This window comes from Monodon monoceros, unplaced genomic scaffold (assembly GCF_005190385.1).
Source record: "Monodon monoceros isolate NGI ecotype Baffin Bay Population unplaced genomic scaffold, NGI_Narwhal_1 Super_Scaffold_3, whole genome shotgun sequence".
NCBI classification, from domain to species: Eukaryota; Metazoa; Chordata; class Mammalia; order Artiodactyla; family Monodontidae; genus Monodon; species Monodon monoceros.
In genome coordinates, this window is record NW_021703780.1 from 62,010,908 (window position 1) to 62,031,174 (window position 20,267).

Genomic DNA, 20,267 nt, shown 5'->3' on the forward strand with positions numbered 1-20,267 from the left:
CAAAGGCCAGGCAGGTGGGCTCCACCCCCAGAATCATGGAGCCTGAGGACTGCAGAGCCCAGTGGCCCAAACCCCAGCAGTGAGGAGGCTGGGAGTACGGGATGTCTGCCTGAGTGTCCTGGAACCCTACAACAGCACTACCTGCAGCATCTAAGGTTTCAGTTTATAGCATTTGACGAGGTCACAGCTCAGCCGGGACAGGACGGGAGATGGTGTCTGAGCCCAGGTCAGGCTCCGTTTGCAGTGGGGTTAGAGTTCTCCTGGGGTCAGGGCTAGCCCAGGGCCTGGCTGGGGCTTGGACTCTGGCTGCAGTCAGGCCTTGCTATCACCTCCCCACCCTCTAACCCCTATGCTCACCAGCTGCCTATTAACCAACCCACCCTCTGTTTCTTTCTCGATCCAGACCCAAGGCAAAGGCACCCTTCCTACCCAGGGCACCAGGCAGAGCTGATGCTTGGAAAGGGCAGAGCTCCCCCCACACCCCGCCCTGGGGTCACAGTGCAGTGGTTGTCCCCATGTGCCACCAAGCTCACCTGTAGGCGGCCCAGAGTTCCTGGGCGTGCTGCTTCACCTCCTCCTGCGCCAGCCCCTGCAGGTGCTTGTTGGCCCCAACGCCTGAGTATGTGGCCTGGAAGGTCAGCATCAGAGTCCGGAGCAGCTTTCCCAGGGGATGCAGAGAGTTGCTCAGGGCCTGGGGAGGTGCAAAGGCAACAAAGAGATACTCAGCACCGTGGGCTGGAGCACAGCTTGCCCACGCAAGACCCCACTTCTTCGATGGGAGCACCGAGGCACTCTCAGCAAGGGCCCACAGGCAGGCCTGTCCCCTCTGGTCAGCACCCTCCCCTGGAGCCCTTACCTTCCTGAGGCACTGCTGCAGGGCCTCGGGCGCCCGGTGCTGCAGCAGCTCCTCCAGGATGTCCTCCATTCTGCCTGCGTGGTCCTCGGGGTGGGTCCTGGGGCACCACACACACACACGTCTCTCACCCACGCCCAGGCCTGCCCTCTCTGGGAAGCCTTCCTCCCCTGGCCGACTCAGAGCCCCACTGACCCCAACACTGAGCTCTGGATGCCCTATGGGTACACACGCCCACGCATGCCTGGGCCTCACCTCTCGCAGCACAGGTACTCCTGGGACTTGCGCAGCTCCCTTGAGCTCTGCACGTGGAAGCCCAGCAGGGCCTCCTGCAGGTCTCCAGGGCAGCCGGCTTGAACAAAGTCCTGGAAGGGGCCATAGACGCCCTGCCAGCGGCTCTCCACGGGGAAGACGCCCAGGCCCAGCTGCCTGCGATGGAGGCAGTGGGGGACATGGATAGGGATGGAGCCATGCTGGGCAGGACCCTGTTCAGCCCTTGGAGAGGTGGGGATATCCAGCCTGGCCCAGAGTCAGGGCCCAGGTGGGGTGGGTGGAGTGGGGGATGCAGAGCGGCCTGACCTCCAAGGCTCCAGGAGGAGAAACGGGAGGCAGAGAAGGGTCAGAGAGAATCTACTCCACGGTAGAGAAAAGAGACAGGGGCACACAGAGCACTGGAAAAGAAACAGAAAGATCTGGAGAGCTGAAGGCCAAGTCCGGAGAGTGGGGGCTTGGCCTAAGAGAGACCAGGGCCCAAATCCCAGGATTCCCCCGCCACGGGACCCCGCTCTCCCTCCTACCACACCTGGGTCCTTCCTGAGCTTGATCCTGTCTCAGCCAATAGGCTTAGGGGTCTGGCCGTGTGTGTGTCTGGTGCAGTGTCTAATGGAGCACTGCTCTCCCATGTCACGCTCATAGATTTTCCTACACCTGCACCCGACCCGGGCTCACACCCCTAGGGTTTGCCATCCACTTCTAGCTCCTGCTGTCAGGGAAAAGAAACATGCAGGGACAATGTGTCAAGTAAACAACATGTGAAATGCTGGCTGGCACCATTAGAACCACCACCCACACCTCAAGAGACATAGTAAGAGTCACCACTTGAACAACGGTTTTCCAAGGAAGAACTCTGTCCCCATAGGGAAGAAGTCCATCCTCTTCTCAAATACCCCATGATAGGGACAGTGATTCCACTTAGTAAGTTTCCTTCTTTACCCTGGCTGCCAGGGAACTCAGAGCCAGGCTAATGCTTGATTATAAGGCCTATCTGCACCTCCCTTTCTTGTAAGCTCAACTCACACTTTAATTTTCTATCTTATTCTTGTTTGTTTTGTTTCATAAACTGTCTTGTACCCTTCCTAGAATAAAAGCAGGGTCTAAGCAAAGCCTACACATAGTATTTTTCTCCAGTTTTGTGGCATGTGGAGTTACCGTCACATAGCCCTTAATTCCAAGAGTCTCTGACAAGGGCTATGTGACCTGAGCTCTCTGAACTCTCCAAAGAGCTAAGAGGAGGTACAGAAAAGCCGTTCTAATGAGACCTGAGTCTTTAGGGTAGAAACATAGACACACACAGACACACCCCCCCCCAGAAAGGCTTCAGAATACACAGGCCAGACGGTCAGTCTCTCACCTCTTGCGGGTACTGCCTGGATCTGGAGGGAGGGCAGCTGTGTCCAGCACACCCTGGGTATGCAGTCCTCTCCCTGCCCCACTGCCAAAAGAGCCCTCCAGGGTGAAGCCATTAGGGAAGGTGACCTTGCCCTGGAAGCCAGGAGACAGATGCAGGGATGTCTGTCCATCTGTCTGTCCAGCTGCCCTTCCATCCCATCATGACAGGCCTCATGCCTGTCCATCCCGGGTCACAGAGGCTAGAAACTGATGGATGGCCTTCCCACCATCCATTCAATCTGCCCCACCCCAAGGGGCTCATAATCCTCCACCCCTGCAGGAGCCCCTGCCTGTGCCCACCACCAAGGGGCTCATCTCTGAGGCAGGAAACGGCGAGGGAGACAGAGAAGGGACTCACAGGTCACAGTGGGGAGGACCACCACTGGGTCCAGAAGTAGGCAGAGGCCTCGGGAGGACATGAGGTATTACCAGCCTTGAGGAGGGGCAATTCCTTGCTGCATGCGACTGTTCCATTCACAGCATTCCTAGTCTCCATCCACTAGATGCCATAGTACCCGCCAGTCAAATAGCCCCCACATTTCCAAAGGCCCCAGCAGGGATACAACTGCCTTCTGCGAGGTCAGCTCAGGCAGAAACATACTGAAGGACAATGCCTCCAGGGGCACCTGCCCAAGGCACTGATGGTGGTGGTGGAGGGGGTGGATCCCTATCTTGGGGGCCAGGAGGGGACACAGCCAGGAGACCACCAGCACCCTCTGCACCCAAGGCAAGCCTACCTATCCCCTCTTGACTCACACCCGATCAAATCACACCTCCGCAGCAGGGAATTGTCACTGTATCCACCCCCTAGACGTAGTGGAGATGGGAGAGGCCCTCCCTTACCTGCTCCACCTACCCTCAGCCCTAAATCCAAGCAGGAAGATTACAGACCCCAGCCAAGGTCTCAGCAGGGAGTGGAGTAAGGTCTCTGTGGCTCTCACCTTCCCCACGAAGGTCAGGTCCCTGGTGAAGGTGCCCTCATACAAGGAGTCATCTTCACAGAGAAGGATCCCTGGGCCCTAGGGAAGGAAGCGGGGAGGGTAGGGGCAGTGGGTTAGGAAGGGCCAGAAGACTGGCGGTGGGGAGGGGAGGTGGGCAGTGACCCATGGGCAGAAGGGTCCTGAGCCCTGCCATACCTCCCAGGACTGTGCCTAGGTGGGATGCCAGCCCCTGGCCTTCTGAGCACTGAGCACAAGGCCCATGGACCTCGACCCTGGGTTACCTTGACCGACACCCTGGGACCTGGCTCCTCCCCTCCAGCAGCCTCTCTCAAGAAGCCTCCTGGGGGACCCTTCCTTCCCACCTACAGCTCAGGAAGTACTGGGCCTTTCCTGAACCATCCCCACTTCCCTGTCACTGACCCCGGGGACCGTGGAGCTGATCAGGCTCCCGTGCTGCATCGGCTGCCAGGAAGCTCAGAACCAAGTGGGATACAATTCGTCTGCTACTTATTTCTGAATCTATCTCAGGTGCCTATTCTTCCCTTTTCTTCCTCCTTCAATCCTTTCCAGGACAAAGTATAGATAAACAAACAAGCCACAATATCGGTAACAGCCATCAGGCCAGAGCTTCACTATGTGCCAAGCACCCGGCAGGGTGTGGGTGAGGCAGAAGGTGAGGGCTATGCCCGGGCACTGGAGACCTGCGCTTGCGCCTCAGTTCTGACACTCAACAGAATGTGACAGCGGGCAGGTTCTCTGACCTCTCTGAGCCTCACGTTTGTCACTTTTACACTAGGGACAATAACATGACCCCAGGGCTACTGGGAGGATCCCATGAGATTATGTTGGGAGGCTTAGCCCAGAGCTAGACACCCAGTTAGGGGTCTATAAACATGGGTAGTAGAGGCTGCTGGCATCCTCATTACTATGCACTTCATTGTTGCTATTTTAGTGAGTCGTTACGATAAGTAGTTCACCTGAGCTGCTGATGGGAAAACTGAGGCTGGGAGGGGCAGGGACTTGGCCAAGGCCAGGGTAGGTAGGTGGCAGAACTGGATTCCTGCCCAGGTTCTGGCTCCCTCCAGCACGTCGGAACCCCGCTTCCTGCCCCATCCACCCCTGACCAGTCTCAGTTCAGCTTTGGAGCCCCCAGAGCAGGGAAAGGGTAGCTCAGGACACACGTGGGTCACTGCACTCACCACCATCTTGTCTGCCTGGAAGGTCCCCTGGTAGCAGACACCCGCCTGGGTGACCACGACCCCTGGGCCATGGCGCTGGTCAGCCTGCCACATGCCAATATAGCGCTCACCCCTGGGGGAGGAGAGAGTAGGGCCAGAGCTGGATCAGAATTGTTCCCATGCACCTTCTGTGTGTTCTGCTGGCATGGGACCGGGGTGGGGGGCAGGGGTCAGATAAGGAGCAATGACACGGCCTGAATCCACTCAAGTCAGACATAGGGCAGGTGAGGTGAGGACCCGCAGGAGGAATGAGGGTGGAGGAGGAAGGGAGCCTGCCTGGGGGAAGGCATCCTGGCAGGCTTCCCGGGAGAGGTGGCAGGAAGGACAGATGGAGTAAGTTAGGGTGCCACTTAACATATGCAAAGCCATTGAGGCAGGAGTGTACGATAGATACGTGGGGGCGTTCAGTGGTCTAAAAGGCTAGGGGCTACACAGGTGGCATGGCAGGCATGAGGTCAGAGGAGCAGGCAAGGCCTCAAATGTCAGGCCAAGGACACTGGGCTCTGTCTCAGCCCAGAGAGCCTGGAAGGGCTGTGATCCTTTGATAGGACCAGATCAGGGGGTCAGAAACTCCTCTCTGAAAGCGCAGGGAGGGGCCAGAGTTGGGGGGGCTCCTGCAGTCAAGGTCGGGGTCCCTCATCCTGAGCCTCAGCAACAACCGAGGGAGTGGAAAGAAAGTGAGGGGCTTCAGAGAGACTCTGGGGGACAGCCAGAATGGACCCAGTGACGACAGGGAACCCGGGCCCTGAGGCGTTTGGTCTGTGAGGGCCCCTCTGCCCCTCAATCCTGGTGCGGGGCTGCAGAGCACTCACCTGTCGCCGTCGTCCTGGATGCCATAGCCACTCCTCTGGCCCCTCTCCCAGTGGCCCGTGTACCTGCAGGGCTGAGGGGTCTGCGGGGTGCTCTCAAGGACCCCAAATCCATGCCGCAGGCCTTCCTGAAAGTAGCCCTTGTACACCTCGCTGGTGCTGTACCTGCGGAGGGTCACCAATGGCTGGCCCTGCCTCCCAGAGGACGAGCCTGTCCCACGAGCCTCTCCTACCATCAGGCCAAGGGTCACTTACTCACAGATGCCATAGCCGCACATGCTGCCTTCCCGCCAGTGGCACTTGTAACAGTCAAACTTATCCTCGGAGGCCTGGGGCACCAGGCGGATGCCAAAGCTGCCAGTGTGGGTGGGCAGGGAGCGAAGTCAGCACTGGGGACACAGCCCTGGCCCAAGACACCTGTCACACCCCCTCCATGCCCAGGAGTGTCCCTGCTCTTCCAAGGGGCCTTCTCAGACGATGGGGAGAATCTGAGAGGTGCTGAGCCCCATCTTGTTCCCTAGGGCCCCTCAGGACACCCCATCTCCACCCCAACCCCCATGCACTCTGGGAGGGCCTTCTGGCCCTGGACCACTCCCTCCATGACCTGCCCCCCTCCTCAGGCCTAGGTTCCCCTTTAGGACAATGAGTGGAGCTGGACCACATGGCCTCCAAGTTTCTGCTTGAGGTTTGGGAATGTAGGATGGGGCCAGGCTGGTGACAGTGGAGAGCGGTGGAAACCACTCCCTGCCTGCCCACCACACAGTCCTGTGTCAGCCCCAGCCTTACCCGTGCTCCAGGCCCTGGCAGAAATCCCCCACATGATTCCGCCCATCTGGCCACTTCAGGGTTCCCCTGTAACACAGTCGAGGTCCACGGGCATCAGGTCCATGGGCATCAGACCCACCAGACCTTCAACACACACAAGACCCCCAGCCAACCTCTGCCACAGACTCTCTCCGAGGCCTCGATCCCCCTTGGACTGGACTCTCTGCCCCAACTCGGTCTTCTTCTCCGAGCTTTATGGCCCCACATGGGCTCTCAGCCCTTCTCTACTCCTGGCACAATGGCCCCAGCAGCCTCACAGAGTGTGCTCCACACCCCGCAGGGAGAGCTCTGGAAGCATCCAGGTTGCCTTTTTCCCTTGACCAACAGGAAGCTCAGAGCTAACCTTCAAGCTCAAGCCAAGTGCTAGTCAGTGGGGTTTCTACCATCCTTGTCTCCTCTTCTGACACAGCATTGCTTTTTCTGTGTTTTTGTTCATAAGCTTCCTCAAGCCCTTTCCGGAAGCAGGCAGGGTATCAGAAACGAGTGGAATGCTTGCAAGCGTAACCTTGGCGAGTCCTTTCTGCTTTCTGGGCGTTGGTTTCGCCAGCTGTAGCACAAGTTGGGGCCATGTTCTTCAAAAGCCTATCTGCCTGTGGGGTCGTGTCGACCTGCAACTGAGGCCAGGTTCACCCTAGAACCTGCCCTGAGGTCTGGGGAAAGTCATGCCAGTCTCTGGGCCTCAGCTTCTGCACCTATCACCTAAAGGGGGTGATAACACTCCCCCAGAGCATTCTTGTAAGGACTGATGAAGACAGAATGTCTGCAAAACATTTCTACCACCACCAGACAATACTATGTAGACATGAGAGTTTTCTTCCACCCGCCTGAGAACAGAATGGTAACCGTGGGCCCTGCAGGTCAGCTTCCTGATGTCTGCCCCACGCTCGGTAGCCTCACTGCCATCAAGACTGTATCTGGCACAAACCTACAGTGGGCCAGGTCCTGTCCAAGAGGACTTAAGAGAGACTGTGGGGGACAAACAGATTTCACCACAGGGGGGTAACAGCCTTTAGTTCATGCCCCGAGGCAATTAGGTCCATATGGGTCCTGTCTGCCCCTCAGACTCCCAGGAGGATCCCTGCCTTGCTTGGCCCAGAGCCTCCTCCGTCACTCACTTGCCATGGGGCCTGCCACCGTACCACTCGCCCTCATAGGTGGCCTGGCTGAAGCGGCCCTCCGCACGGAAGGTGTATGTTCCACAGCGGCAGGTGGGGGGTTCAGAAGGCTCCAGGCCCGCCCCCAGCACCGGGAAGTCCTTCTTCCCACGCAAGGTCTGGCACACAGCCTGGGTGACCTTCCACTGCCAGGCCACCTGCGGGGGGGACAGGGAAACACAGGACAGGCCACTGCTGCTGGAGGCAGCCCCTCTAGGAAGCCTCCTGGGGCGGCATCAGGTATCACCCTACCCACACCCACTCTTATCACTTGCGGGGACCTCCAACGGCTCCCGTGCTGCTCCCTGGGGCCTCATTCAGACCTGAATACTTGTTTGCAGCTTCGGGCCTGCCCAGAGAGGCCAAACAGGCCCCAACCCTGGCTTCACAGAGAAAAACACGTGTTCTCTTCGGCATTCTGATGCCTGAGCCCAGGCTGACCCCTGACTCACTCTGACCATGACTCCAGAGGCTTGACATTCCCAACGAGCCTCCAGGGTTGTATACCTGTGCCCTCCCCTTACCCTCCTGTCGCCTTCCCTCACTCCCCTGACCCCACTCCCCGGATTCACAGTCCGCCCACACTCACCCGGCCCTGTGGGTCCTTGGAGCACAAGGAGAACTCTTCTTCGGGCGTGAGGAGGTGAAACATGCACCTAGACAGAGGGAGCTAATGAGTAGGCTCCAGCTCTGTCCAGGAGGGTGCTGAGGGAGGGCCCAAGTCAGAGCTCTGGGGTGGGCAGGTTACATGGGGTAGAGGGAGGGAAGGCCTGGGGTGTCACTGGATGGGGGTGCTCACCCGTCCTGCCCAGGTTCCACCCACACCAGCTTCAGATCAAAGGTGTGGACACTGTAGCCCTGGAAGAAGAGGGGGCACAGGTGGGCAAGACCCTCATCTATTCTCTGGTCTGGCCTTGCTCCCAAGCAGCAGGTCGCTGGCACACCGCTGGGTGTCCCCAGCATGCTCAGTGCGGCACGCCCAGCACTGAGTCCCACACCACCCCTGCCGGCTCCCCATCTCCAGGGCAGGTCCTCCACCTCCCTTCCCACCCGAGGGCCTGGCCAGAAACCCAGGACAAGCCTCCCGCACCCCCGACATTCTGCTCCATCAGGGCCCCCAGAGTGGTCTTCTGGAAATGCAGCATGGATCTTGTTAGCCCCTGCTGGAAACCCCTCTAAGGTCCCTACGGCTGAGCCTGACACCTGAGACCACACAGACCACTCCCCTCCACTGCCTGGGCCTCCTCCAGTTTGCCACAAATTCTCCTCAGCCTGAACCTTTGCATGTGCTCTTCCTTCTACTTGGAATGTCATCCCTGCTCTGAGAGATAGACCAAACCTCCCTTCCTCTGGAAGATTTTGCAGAGTGACCTTTCGCCTTGCAACAGACACAGGTGGAAGCGGCACCAGGCCCAGGCCTGAAGGGGAGGAGGAGTGTGCCAGACACGGGCCAGGACAAGAGAGGGTCCAGCACAGACAACAGGACGTGCCAAGGTCCAGAGGTGGGAAAGGGCTCAGCACCTTTTAGTGACAGTATCTCGTCAGCATACCTGGAGCACAGAGGGTGAAATCGGGAGTGGAGGGAAACTCAAACTGAATCAAAACCCCAAAATCAGGCTTCAGGAGACACAGGTTTGGATGGGCAAGTAGCATCCCTTCTAGGCCTCAGCCTCCCTATCTGCAGGGGAGTTCCAGGCTGACACTCTAGGGGGATACAGAAAACAGTGCTCTGGCTATCAGAGGGGCAATATAAGTTCAGGGGGAACTAGGCACAGCCAAGGTTGTGGGCCACATAACAAATCCCAAACCCTAGTACTGGCTCCCTCCTGACTTCTGTAATGCCGAGAGCCCAGGCACTGCTGCTACATGGAACTCCTCTCTAGAAGCCTTGCATGTGCCCTGAATGGTTCATGCAGCCCTCCTCAGCCACTATGGGCCACTTATGAACGTTGTCTGAGGTTCCTCTCCGGTTGGAGGAAAACAACTAGGAGTTGTCTGCCACCTGCTGAAGCACAAACTGACAAGTGTCCCACTTTACAGGTAAGGAAACTGAGGGGAAGACATTTAACAGGGATACCAGCTGTGGAGAGCTGAGACTGGAAGAGCCCTGCTCCATAGCCCACACTCCTTCAGGGATGGCTCCACCTGCTGCCCCCACCCTAGCACTCTGCCTTTCTGCCCCCATCACCTCCCCAGGCCCAAGTTCTCGCTCCCAGCCACATGTCTCTTTCCTACTCCTTTTTTCAACCAGCCCTCAGACCCCCACTGTGACCCCACGACCTCTGGCCAGCCCCACCCTACCTGTAGCAGGACAAGGGCATCATCAAAGAGCAGCACACGCTCTGCCCTCAGCGGGGTGACCGTCACAGGTATGTCCTGGCTGTCTTGCAAGAGTCGGTGAGCGGGGGTACAGAGCACATCCTGGTGAGGCGAGGAGGGAGGTGCAAGGCTCAGGGACCTCTGTCCTGGATGCTGCTGGCCACTCCACTGCCCACCTCTGCCCCAGGCACCTCCCCCAACACTCTGAGCATCTCCTGGAGGCTCCCAGGTCAGTGATGGGCACTGTGGCTCCAAGGTGGGGGGGTTCATTCCTGGCTATACCCAGAAGGACAGCACAACTTCTCTTGAAGCCTTACTTTGTCCTCCTCCAACCCATCTCAGGCCACGGCCCCAGTCAAGCCCCCATCAACTTTCACCCAGGGTTCTACAATCCCTGCCTCTCTCTGGCAATTCCTGTCCCCTTCACTTGTCCTCCTAATTCTCTGCTGCACTGGGCCCCAAGCCTGTCACGCCCTGTCAGAGCACAGGGGACTTTCCCTCCTGCAGGGGCAATACGGGCAGTGACTCGGGGGTGCAATCATTCAGTGACATCCCAGGAGAGAGGGTCGATTCTGCTGACCACTCTTCCCCAGAGCCAGAAGCTCACATCCCAGCCCAGGAGGTGCTCAGCAAATGGGTGAGGATGGCTGGACAGGGGAACGTCAGAGACACCTGCTTTAGCCACTGCCCCCCGACCCAGGTGGGGAAGCTGAGGCATGGAGCAGGCAGCAGGCAGCTCAAGCTACCCAACGGGCCCCTGCCGGATGGCAACCCCTTCCCTCACTGCCCCTCAGGCCTCGAACTCACCCGCAGCCGGCTGCTCAGAGTGTGCCAGAGGGCCTGCGTGGCCATGGCCTGGTCCAGCTCCTGCCTCATGAAGGACTGCAAGTTCCCAAAGATGGTGGCTGCGTGCACCAACAGCTCCCGGGTGGGGTGACTCTGTAGGGGGACAGAGAAGCCGGGGTGGGGTATTATCAGAATCCTCTCCCACCCTGTGATGACTGCCCCAGCCCTGGCCTGGCCCCAACCGGTCAGGAGGTCTGGGTCTAAGTCTAAGTTTTCCCTTTTCTCCCTGCCGGCCCCTCCTCTGGCAGTAGGAGGATGCTTCCAGGGGATTTAGGACCATTCGATGACTCCCCCAGCTGGGGCTGGGCCATGTGTCCTCACACCCAGTACATGATTCTACATCTGTTCTCTGGGTCTCTGCTGGCTCCACCAGGGCAGGGCCATGTACCTCAGATACCCCAGGGCAAGGACATATCCCTTCAAACCCCCCAGAACAAGACCATGTCCCCAAGGCATGGCCAGGTCCTTCTCAAACCAGGGTTCCTGAGTAGGCAGGTTCCCTGAGCCAGAGGCCCATTTCTCCCATCCCTCAGCTTCCCCACGGGAGACAGGCCCGATAACCAGCAATTACCCCCCGCTCCCCATCACCCCTGCTACCTACCTCCCCGACAGTGTCCCTGAGGCTCAGGAGGAGGAGCACGCACTGCTGCACATGATGGGTGAGTGGCTGGCGGAGAGCCTGGACCAGCGCTGTGCCCACCGAGCCCTCTGAGCTCATGCCCGACAGGAACTGCTGCAGCGCCTTCCGCTGGCCCTGCCAGTACTCGCTGAGTGGAGGGAGGGCCGCACACCCCTTCACTCTCCCCTCCTCTGTTCCCACACCTGCCACCATTGCCCCCTTGCCCTGGCTAATCCCCCAGATCCCAGGACAGTCCCAGACCCCAAACCTCTCTCCCATCAGAAAAACAGTGGCTGAGTGACCCTCTTGGAGATTTGGTAGCAGTATCTCAGAGATTAAAGCCCACCCTGAGTAGCAATTAGGAATGCTTCCCCGCCCCAGGGTCACTCCCGTTAGTTGGTATATGGATTCTGCTCACAGCCTCACGAGGCTTCCCTCCCTCTCTTCAGTGTGGATCAGCATGTAATTGCTAGAGCCAGGATTGCTCAGGATGAGTCCCGGGCCGTGACACTCACTGCTCGGAGGACGTGGCTTCCCCAAGCCCTCCCTCCCAGACACCCCCAACTCAGAGGCCCACTGCAGCATTCCATGCTCACCTCCTCCTCTTTACTGCCTTCTGAAACGCCTGCACTGCCACACAGCTTGTGTAGGACTCGATGTACCTGTAGGTAGCACAGGGGACACCCAGCAAGCCCAACGCTCAGCTCCAGACCCAAGCCCCTGCCCTTCTGGTGTCCCCAGATCCCACCCACTGAGTGGCTGCAGCCCTGAGGGCCTGGCTCTGGGCACTGGTGACCTTGAGTCTTAACTGACCCAACTAGACAATTCTAACTCAGCCTCTTTTCCCTGGGAGGCCACCAGGCTCAGATCTGGGGTGCCTGAGCCTGCCACCAGGCTAACACCCAAACCCAGGGCTGAACCCAAACGTTTGCCAAAGCCCTGACCCACGTGAGTCCCAGTGCCGGCCCCAGCCCCGCCTCGGCTATCTTACTCCAGGTGGACTTGCAAGACGCGGTCAGCGCTGTGCAGCAGCAGCAGGGATTCCAGACTGATGGAGTCCGGGTGGCGCAGCCTCTCCTGCAGTGAGTGCAGGCTTTCCTCCGTCACCTCCCACAGCTGCTGGGAGCTCCTGTGCAGCTGCTGCAGGAGCTGTAGGCACTCTCTGCCCCAGGGATCTGAGGGCTCTAGAGCTGGGGCAGGGGCGCAAGCACACTGTGAGGGGAACAGGGCCGCTCCACCTTCCAGGGAGCACGCAGAGGCCCTGGGTGGTCACCGGAGGGGCAGCAGCACCCCTAGCCCTGGAGCTGCAGCTAGGGTCTCACATCCCTGGGGTCCTTGGGACAGAACTGGAAGCCCATGTGCCCCCTTGAGCTCAGCAAGGGATGGGCAGCACCCTTGTGGATTCAACAGGGGCACGTGTCCACCTCCTCACTAAACAGGGACAGCACTGATGACCTAGGGCCACCAAGTACAAGAATCCCCCCTGAGCTTCAGAGCTTCCTCAGGTCCAGAATGTGAAGTCCATAGGGTCCTGTAGTCTCCTGCCATACACAGATGCACCAACAGAGCCCCCAAGAGGAAGGCACCTGCCCAAGGTCATTTTGTAAACCGGGCATCCTGCCTTCCAGTCATGCCCTGAGTGAAAGCAAGATGAGAATTCAGGCAGAGAATCCAGGCCTGTGCCCTGGGAGGGCTGGAACATCGTCTCCGTTCACAGCAGGTCTGGGGTAGAATGGGGTTCACAGCCTGGTTCCCTGGGGTCCCTTTGAGAAGGAAGCAGCCAGCAACTGGGGGTGAGGGCCCTGGATCCATCCGAAGACACCCACACCAAATGTCACCGCTCCCATTTGCAGCTGAGAAAGCTGTAGCTCAGAAGGTCCAACAAAGGAGGACTCCTGTCCCTAGGACGGTTCCTGCATCCCCCCCCCGCCACTCAACTCACCGGCCTCCAGAAGGGGCTGGAGGACAAAGCTGTTGATGCGTGAGAGTGTGGCTGAGAAGACCTCCTCCAGCCGCAGCAGGGCTGCCTCCTCAGGGCTGCACATGGCCAGGGTGCCAGACTCAGGGCCTGAGAACCAAGCAAGATTAGAGCGAATAGCAGCCATGGGAGCAGGGTGCCGTCTCAGGCTATATGCCCAAAAGGCCCATGACCACCCTACCTCAGAACTGAGCAAGGAGCCCATGTCACCCCAAAGGGGAGTTTCTGAACTGGCCAGTGACCCCTGCTCATGCTCCACTTGGGCCCAGCTGAGGGGAGCCTGAAGGAGTGGGAAAGAGGACTCAGAACTGCCAAGGGAAGCATCTATTTTTTACCCAAAAGGCAGATGCTCCTTAAGCCCTCTGGCCTGCTCATTCCTCTGCTCAAACACCCACCATGGCTCCCAAGGGCTCAGAGTAACATCTAGTAGTGCTCCGACCTACCCCTCTCTCCACTGACTCTCTGGAAACAAGGACATACTCTCGGAGGAGCACAGCCTTTATCTCAAGGCCATGGCTCAGGACTCCCTGTCACCCAATAGGGCTATGTAGGAGAGGTCTGGGAGAAGTGGGAAATATCCTGCTGGAGCCATGAAGGATGGGCAAGAAATAAAGAGGCAGAGAGGAGGACAAGGCATGCAGGTGGGAGAACCATGAGAGCAAAGGCTCACGGGCATGAAGGCCCAGGCTCTGCAGGTGGCCCACCAAGAGCTCCCTAAGTGGCTAACAGAGGAGCCATGGAGGGCCTCAGAGTGGGGGAGTGATGGGATTCAAAGTCAGACTTGGGGACACGGACTTGGTGACAGTTTCAGAGGAGATGATTCCAAGCCATGAGAGGGTGAGGTGAGTGTGGGCAGGAGCCAGACACTTCATGCCCCCCTGCAAGCTGCAGGACGGGTTCTACTCCAGAGGTGGGGGCCATGGGGGTGGGCAGGTCTTTGGACCTCCTTCCCTGGAGAGCGGGACCCTCCAAGAAAGCAGGATCACCTGAGAACGCAGCCTCCTGACTGGAGGGAGGGGGAGCAAGGGGCCTGGGTTCAAACCCATCCCCATAGCCAGGATGCATCCTCCAATCAGACACAGCCCTCTCCTACCAGACCTGGCAAAGGAGGTCATCTGCCCAGATTACGTGACTGTACGTCTCAGGGTTGAGAATTAGAGAGTCTTTTAACTCCAGACCCTCAGACTCGGCCTCTCTCCGACTCTGACACTCTGAGGCTCTGAGTTGGTTGACCTCGGTGGGGCTGTAGACATAATATGAGGAGATACAGACAGACCCAAAGGATCAAATGAGAAGGGGTCTCATCCCTCCCCACCCAACCCCAAAGACACCAAAGGGCATTCCAGGCTCCTGACAGAGCCTACAATTCCCAGAGAATTGGCTCTGGGGCAGAGTGAGATGAGTGCCTCAGAACTCTGGCCAAGGGCCCAGGCCCAGGACATTCCTGCCCCACCTTTCCTGCTGTTGTTGCTTCAGGAGGGCGAGGCCTTGGGAGGGAGAAGCAGGAAGGAGAAATGGCTGGACACCCAACTGCAGGCTTCTCTTTCTGCTGGCCCCCTGCAGCAGCCCCAGCCCCCTGTGGAGGACTGGGGGAGGGTTGCTCCAAGTCAGCTCAGAATACCAGGACAACACAGCCAAGGAGTCAGGGGTACAGCAAGTGCGGCCTGGGCCCATCTGACCCTCACCCATATCTCCAGAAACTGGTGGAATGGAAAGACCCTTTGGGAAGTGACCTTTCCACCCTCAGCTGGCAGTCTGTCGGGGTCTGAGCTGAGAGGTGAGGACACCAGCTAAAGGTGGAGGGGGGAGGGTGCAGCCAGGATGGGAGGTACAGACTAGGAACCAGATCAGGGTGAGCTGGGGACCTGCAGCAGATAACTCACTGTTGGGAGGCCTTGCACATCAGATCCCCGACACTTACCTGGGGCCCACCCCAACCAATGCCACACCCAGGGCACTCCTCTCCCCCTTAGGCTTCCTCCCCTTGCCCCCATGGGGCTGGCAGAAGCTCCCTTACCCTGGACCCATGGCTCACACCTCAGTAGCTCCCACAGGACCCCCTTCTGACCTCTGCCCAGCTATTCGGCCCTGGCCATGCCCCAGCTTATCCAGAGCCCTGCTCTTCTCTGGGCTTCAATCACCTCCTCTGTGAAATGAAGGTCTGACTAAATCACAGCTTTTCAAACTATTTTAGTCCTCCCTAGAAAGCATAAACCGGTGGAGGGGAGCTCCTCTGGGTATGGGGACCTGCTCTTCAGTCTCCCTTATCTCTCAGTGCAGCCTGGGGCCCCTGAGGATGAGTCTTACCGACACAAACTGGCAACACTGGCAACACAGACTGGCCAGGTCTGTGGCCCCAAAAGGATCTCTAACTCTAGGAAACCGAGTCACACTGCCCAGAGGAAAGGCCAGAGGTTAAACATGGCTGGTGAGACGGCGGGTGGGGAGAAGACTGCAGTTGAGGCTAGACATCTGGTCTGGTTGGTCCCGAGAGCCTCTGCTCCCAGGCTAGGGAGTTCTGGGGCTTCATCCCGCAGGCAATGAGGAGAGTGTGACGGCAGGCGCCAGGCCAGGCGTGAGTGTGCCTGAGTGTGTACATTGGCGAGGGAGGAGGAAGAGGTGCTGAACCTAACACCACAGGGACCCGGCAGGAGTCTCCCCTTTCAAACCCCAGTCCCACCTCCAACCCACTCCTCTCTGGTTAAGGGCATGGCTTCCTCACGCTCTCACTCCATCCAGCTCTAAGGTTCCTTAGTAGTAGACTGCACACGATGTACATATGGGGAAACTGAGGCCCAGAAAGGAATGGGAGGGCCCAGAGACACTAACTGTAGAGCATGTACAGGGCTCAGACCCAGGCCTCTGGCTCCCAGTCCCACCAAGCTCACCTGAAAGCCTGGGCGACTCACCTTAGGGCACACAGCAAGTACCTAGGCTTCCCAGGCAGGCTTCATGTTCACCATGGGGCGGGGTGAGGACAGACTGGCTAGTCTTGGCATGTCCAGGTGAGTCAGCTGCCAGTCCCCGCGGCAATCTAACCAGCCGCCAGGCCTGCTCTCTCTCTCACGCGCTCTCTCTCTTTCTCTCTCTTGCATTCTAGGCCTCTGTCCATGCTGGGTCCCTCTCTCCCTTGCCTCCTCCAAGGCCTGGGCCCTCAGGCCCCTGGGCCACACCCTGTCATGGTACTCACTCTGTTATTTCCTGGTCTGGACAGGCAAGGAAGTGCTGCTTGCTGTGGAGGCTTTTTCCTGGGCTGCCTTGGAACCCCCTTTGATCATCCAGCAAACTCAGCAGAGGAGGGAGGGGCTGCCCAAGGGAGGGGGTGCTGAACTGTCACAGCTGACAGGTCCCAGCCTCCACCTGGGCCTCTCCCCCCACCCTACCCCGGCACCCTTCCTCTGCCCTTCCGTGACTCCAGACTTCTTGTCCTAGACCCCACCCCCCACCTTCCCAATCTCTCTGGTCGCTTTTTTCACAGCTTTCCTTCCTCTTCCTGCGTAGTCACTGGAATTTCCCAAACATGGGATCCACTTCCCACCACCAGGTATTTGCCCATGCCTTCTCACTGCAAGCAATACTAGCCCGCGTCACCTCCTCCTGGCAGTCTCTCAGGCTGGCTGCGGCCCCGCGGGGTCGCCCCACAGCCCAGGCCAAGCCCCTGGGCACTGCCCACGTGTTTGTCTGCCCTCATGTCAGGCACGGGCCCAGGGAGGCTGTCCCGTGGTGACAGGGTGACCAAGGGGCAGGGAGGACGAAGCTGAACCCCGCCGGGAGGGAGGACCTTCGGACAAACTCGGACGGGCCGGGTGTGAGTGCTGCCAGGGAGCGAGGAGTCGTGGAGGGGCGGCGCGCGGCGGCCCGAAGACTAAAGTCCCACCTGGAGCGAGGAGGGGCGGGGAGCAGAAGGGCTCTACCCCAGACGAGAGACCTCCAGCCCTCCCTTACCTGTGCGGCGCGGGGTCCCCTGCCGGGAAAGCCGCCGCGGCAGCTCTCTCGCGGACGCCCGCCCCACGTCGGCCCCGCCCCTGCAGGCCCCACCCCCGAAGGCCACTCCTCCCCCATGCCCCGTCCCCGCCTCGCCTCCGGGTACCGCTCCGAGTCAAGGGCGGGGGCCTGCCTGGAAGTAGGCGGGGCTTGGCGTCCATCTGCCTCGTGCACTAGGGCTCTCCTGAAGCCTCAGTCTGCTGTCTTCCGGGGTCTGAAGTCTCCTGGGACACAGTGGGGAGCTGGGAGAAGGAGGAGAGGAGGTGGGAGCTTGGCCCGCCCCTCGCTCCCCCCAAAACACACACGCACACGCTCTTGCTCACGCCCAGGAGAGGCTGGGTGTGTCTAGGAAGCAGTCTTGGTTTCCTTGTCCCGGCGGGGTCTTTTCCAATCCCCCTCCCCTCCCCTCCCTTCCGCCCTCATTCTGACTCCCTGCGGGCCTAGGTGCAGACCGGTGACCTTCCTCCGCCCGCACCAGTCACAGGGGCCGGCACAAGAGGAGCACCAGGTGGGTTCATGAAACCTGTGGCCGAGAGTAGGGTAAACCGAGGCTACCCGCGGTGGGCAGGGTGTCCGTGGCCAGCGGCCACTCCTGAGTGACCTTGGGGAAGTCCCCTGCCCGCACTCCTGAGTCTCAACGTGGCCCAGTAGAGCGTGAAGCCAGCGGTTGTCTGCGCGCCAGGGCCTGCGACCTTGGCAAAGGTGGCGGGGAAGCCTTGTTCCAGCGGACTTCCCGGCAGGGGGAAGGCCCATGGTTCAAGCCTGTAACAAAGGAGTCTGCTGCCTGCCTCCGGTTCTCCATTCACTTACTGAGGCACGCGGATTCCAGGGAATGACCCACGTCACTGCCCCTTTCACGGCTGACAACACTGAGGCCGAGAGGCCCCATCCAGAGACAGGCAGTGGAAATGCAGAAAGGATGGCCCACCAATGCTCTACTCTAGTCTGAGCTGGTGGGAGGCATGCCCCGTCCTGCCAGGCTGAAGAGAGATCTCCAGTGGAGTACATGGCAGGTTGCAAGCATTCCTTCACAGATGAGCAGGGTCTTGGCGGGTTTGTGAGTGGCCTGGCACATTGCGGTGGGCAGACAAGAGGTCTCTGGGCCATGGGAGGAAGGACCAAGGGCTGAAGAGTGGCCATAGCCACAGGTGGAGAGAGCAAGGTGATCCAGGAGCGTATGGTCCCACCACTTGGCAACAAACAGGGCAGGCAGGCCAGGCCCTGAGCAGGAGGGATCTAATCTTGTGCTGGGTGTCTCTGGGCCAGCCCTTCCCCCTCTCTGGGCCTCAGTTTCCTTATCTGTACCTGTAGCTGAGGGAAGGCAGTGCTGCCTGGGCTCAAGCAGGAAGAGAAGCGCCTTGTTGACTTCCTCCCCAGAGCCTAGATTTCCTGTTCAGCCACATCGAGGGGAATTGGAAGGCTGAGGGCTGGTCTTCCCTCACTCATTCCCCACTCACTGGGTAGCGTCACAGCCATTGCCAAGCCCAGTTTTACACCTGATAAATGGGGCAAGACCTGCCCAGCCTCTCTCCCAGCGTTGTTGGTAATTTGTAGTGCCCGGTAGTGCCCAAAAGACAGCCTTCACTTGGTCCACCTGCCCTTGACCCCCTGCAGTACAGCCCAGGGCCCTTACCCAACCCCACCACAGATGTGCACACACCCACCTGGACCTCTCCTACACCCCCTGCACACATACATGACTCCACAGTCACAGGAATATGGTGGTGTGTACACTTACCTGTGTCACACGGACCCATCTGCTATTGAACCCACTGGCAGGGCCTCCATATTGCATAACTTGGGTGGCAGCTCTGTACATGTGCATGTGTGCAGACTCACACACTGCTCCATGGAATGCGCACTGAGAGACCCAGGCATGCAGAGAGGCCAGTGCAGAGTGCACGTGTATTCCCACGTACTTGAGTGCCCTGGGACATAAACACATGCCGATGAACACACAGGTCTCACCCAGGCCCAGCTCAGCCCCAGAGCTATTCTGGGCCAGGCCCGAGGCCAACAAGGTCAGAGACTGCCAGCTCCCAACAGGCCCCAGCCACTGTGTCACAGGCCTAGGCCAGCCAGCCCCCAACCCCAGCCCAGGCTGAGTCCAAGATGCACTGGATCTCAGCCTGGCTCTGTGACTAGGGGGATCCTCACTCCCTACCCCCTGCTTCCCCAGAGCTGAACCTTGAGCTCTGGGGTTTCAGGCTCCAGAAGAGAATGTCCACAGGGTCCCCTGGCCCCTGCCAAATGACTCTGCCCACAGCTTCCAGCCCAGAGGCCCTGGAGGCTGGACTGGATCCCTACAGGAAACCCAAAGGAGCTAAAAATAATACACAAGGGACAAACAGGATTCTGCAGGCCAGCGTTCATGCCACCACGCATGGAGGGAACACTGTCTTCCAGGGAAGCCAGGCTGGAGAGCATGGGTGTCCAGAGCTCCACCACCCCAGACCTGATGGGCCCAACTGGGAGTGGGGTGCAGGAATATATGGGGACTCTCATAAGAAGTAGAAACAGTACTGGACAGTGAGCAGAGCTCTGGGTTAGGAGCTGAAAACTGAGTTTGAGGCCCCAGTTCCTGAGTGACCTTAGGTAGGACACAACCCCTCTCTGGGCCTCAATTCTTCACAAGTAAACAGGGGGAGGAATAAAAAGGTGGAAAAGGCTTTAGCTTTCAGGATGTCCCTCTCACTATGGTGTTTAACACTGGAAAACTGGAAACACGCAAATATTCGAGAATAAGGAACTGATTGAACCAAGTATAGTTGGGTTTCATACAATGTAATTTCACACTGCCTTTAACAACAGTGACAGCAATAATCATAACGACTTGCATTTACTGAAGGCTTGTAACGTGCAGGTGCCATGATACTGTAGTTATACCCATTTTACAGATGAGGGATTGAAGCTTGGAGAGGTTCAGTAGCCCACTAAGAGCTCACAGCTGTCAATATGACCATGACCCATAAGTCTCCATTTTCAGCTTTAATAACTTCAGAAGTTATAAAGTATAAAACTACAAATTTACAA

General features: G+C 58.7%; 1 protein-coding gene across 16 annotated transcripts in view; it reads right to left on the reverse strand.

Moving 5' to 3' along the window:
• ALS2CL (ALS2 C-terminal like) overlaps positions 1–17,258 on the reverse strand; it is a 28,914-nt gene extending 11,656 nt beyond the window's left edge. For 10 of the 16 annotated variants that reach the window (XR_003796685.1, XR_003796683.1, XR_003796682.1 and 7 more), the window contains exons 1-20: positions 17,196–17,258; positions 16,441–16,556; positions 13,215–13,340; positions 12,264–12,462; positions 11,869–11,934; positions 11,255–11,420; positions 10,615–10,746; positions 9,790–9,909; positions 8,288–8,346; positions 8,078–8,144; positions 7,450–7,646; positions 6,296–6,361; positions 5,765–5,863; positions 5,513–5,674; positions 4,662–4,773; positions 3,463–3,540; positions 2,484–2,614; positions 1,109–1,282; positions 857–953; positions 534–691 (exon numbers count right to left, since the gene is read on the reverse strand). Coding sequence is in view for 2 of the 16 variants with exons in the window: in XM_029242565.1 (XP_029098398.1) it covers positions 534–691; positions 857–953; positions 1,109–1,282; positions 2,484–2,614; positions 3,463–3,540; positions 4,662–4,773; positions 5,513–5,674; positions 5,765–5,863; positions 6,296–6,361; positions 7,450–7,646; positions 8,078–8,144; positions 8,288–8,346; positions 9,790–9,909; positions 10,615–10,746; positions 11,255–11,420; positions 11,869–11,934; positions 12,264–12,462; positions 13,215–13,317 (2,186 nt within the window). In the remaining 14 variants the exon portion in view is untranslated. Of the gene's footprint in view, positions 1–533; positions 692–856; positions 954–1,108; positions 1,283–2,483; positions 2,615–3,462; positions 3,541–4,661; positions 4,774–5,512; positions 5,675–5,764; positions 5,864–6,295; positions 6,362–7,449; positions 7,647–8,077; positions 8,145–8,287; positions 8,347–9,789; positions 9,910–10,614; positions 10,747–11,254; positions 11,421–11,868; positions 11,935–12,263; positions 12,463–13,214; positions 13,351–13,431; positions 16,557–17,195 lie in introns of those variants that run through there. The other 6 variants (XR_003796675.1, XR_003796674.1, XM_029242564.1 and 3 more) reach the window with 4 other exon arrangements.
• Between the last annotated feature and the right edge of the window lie 3,009 nt (positions 17,259–20,267).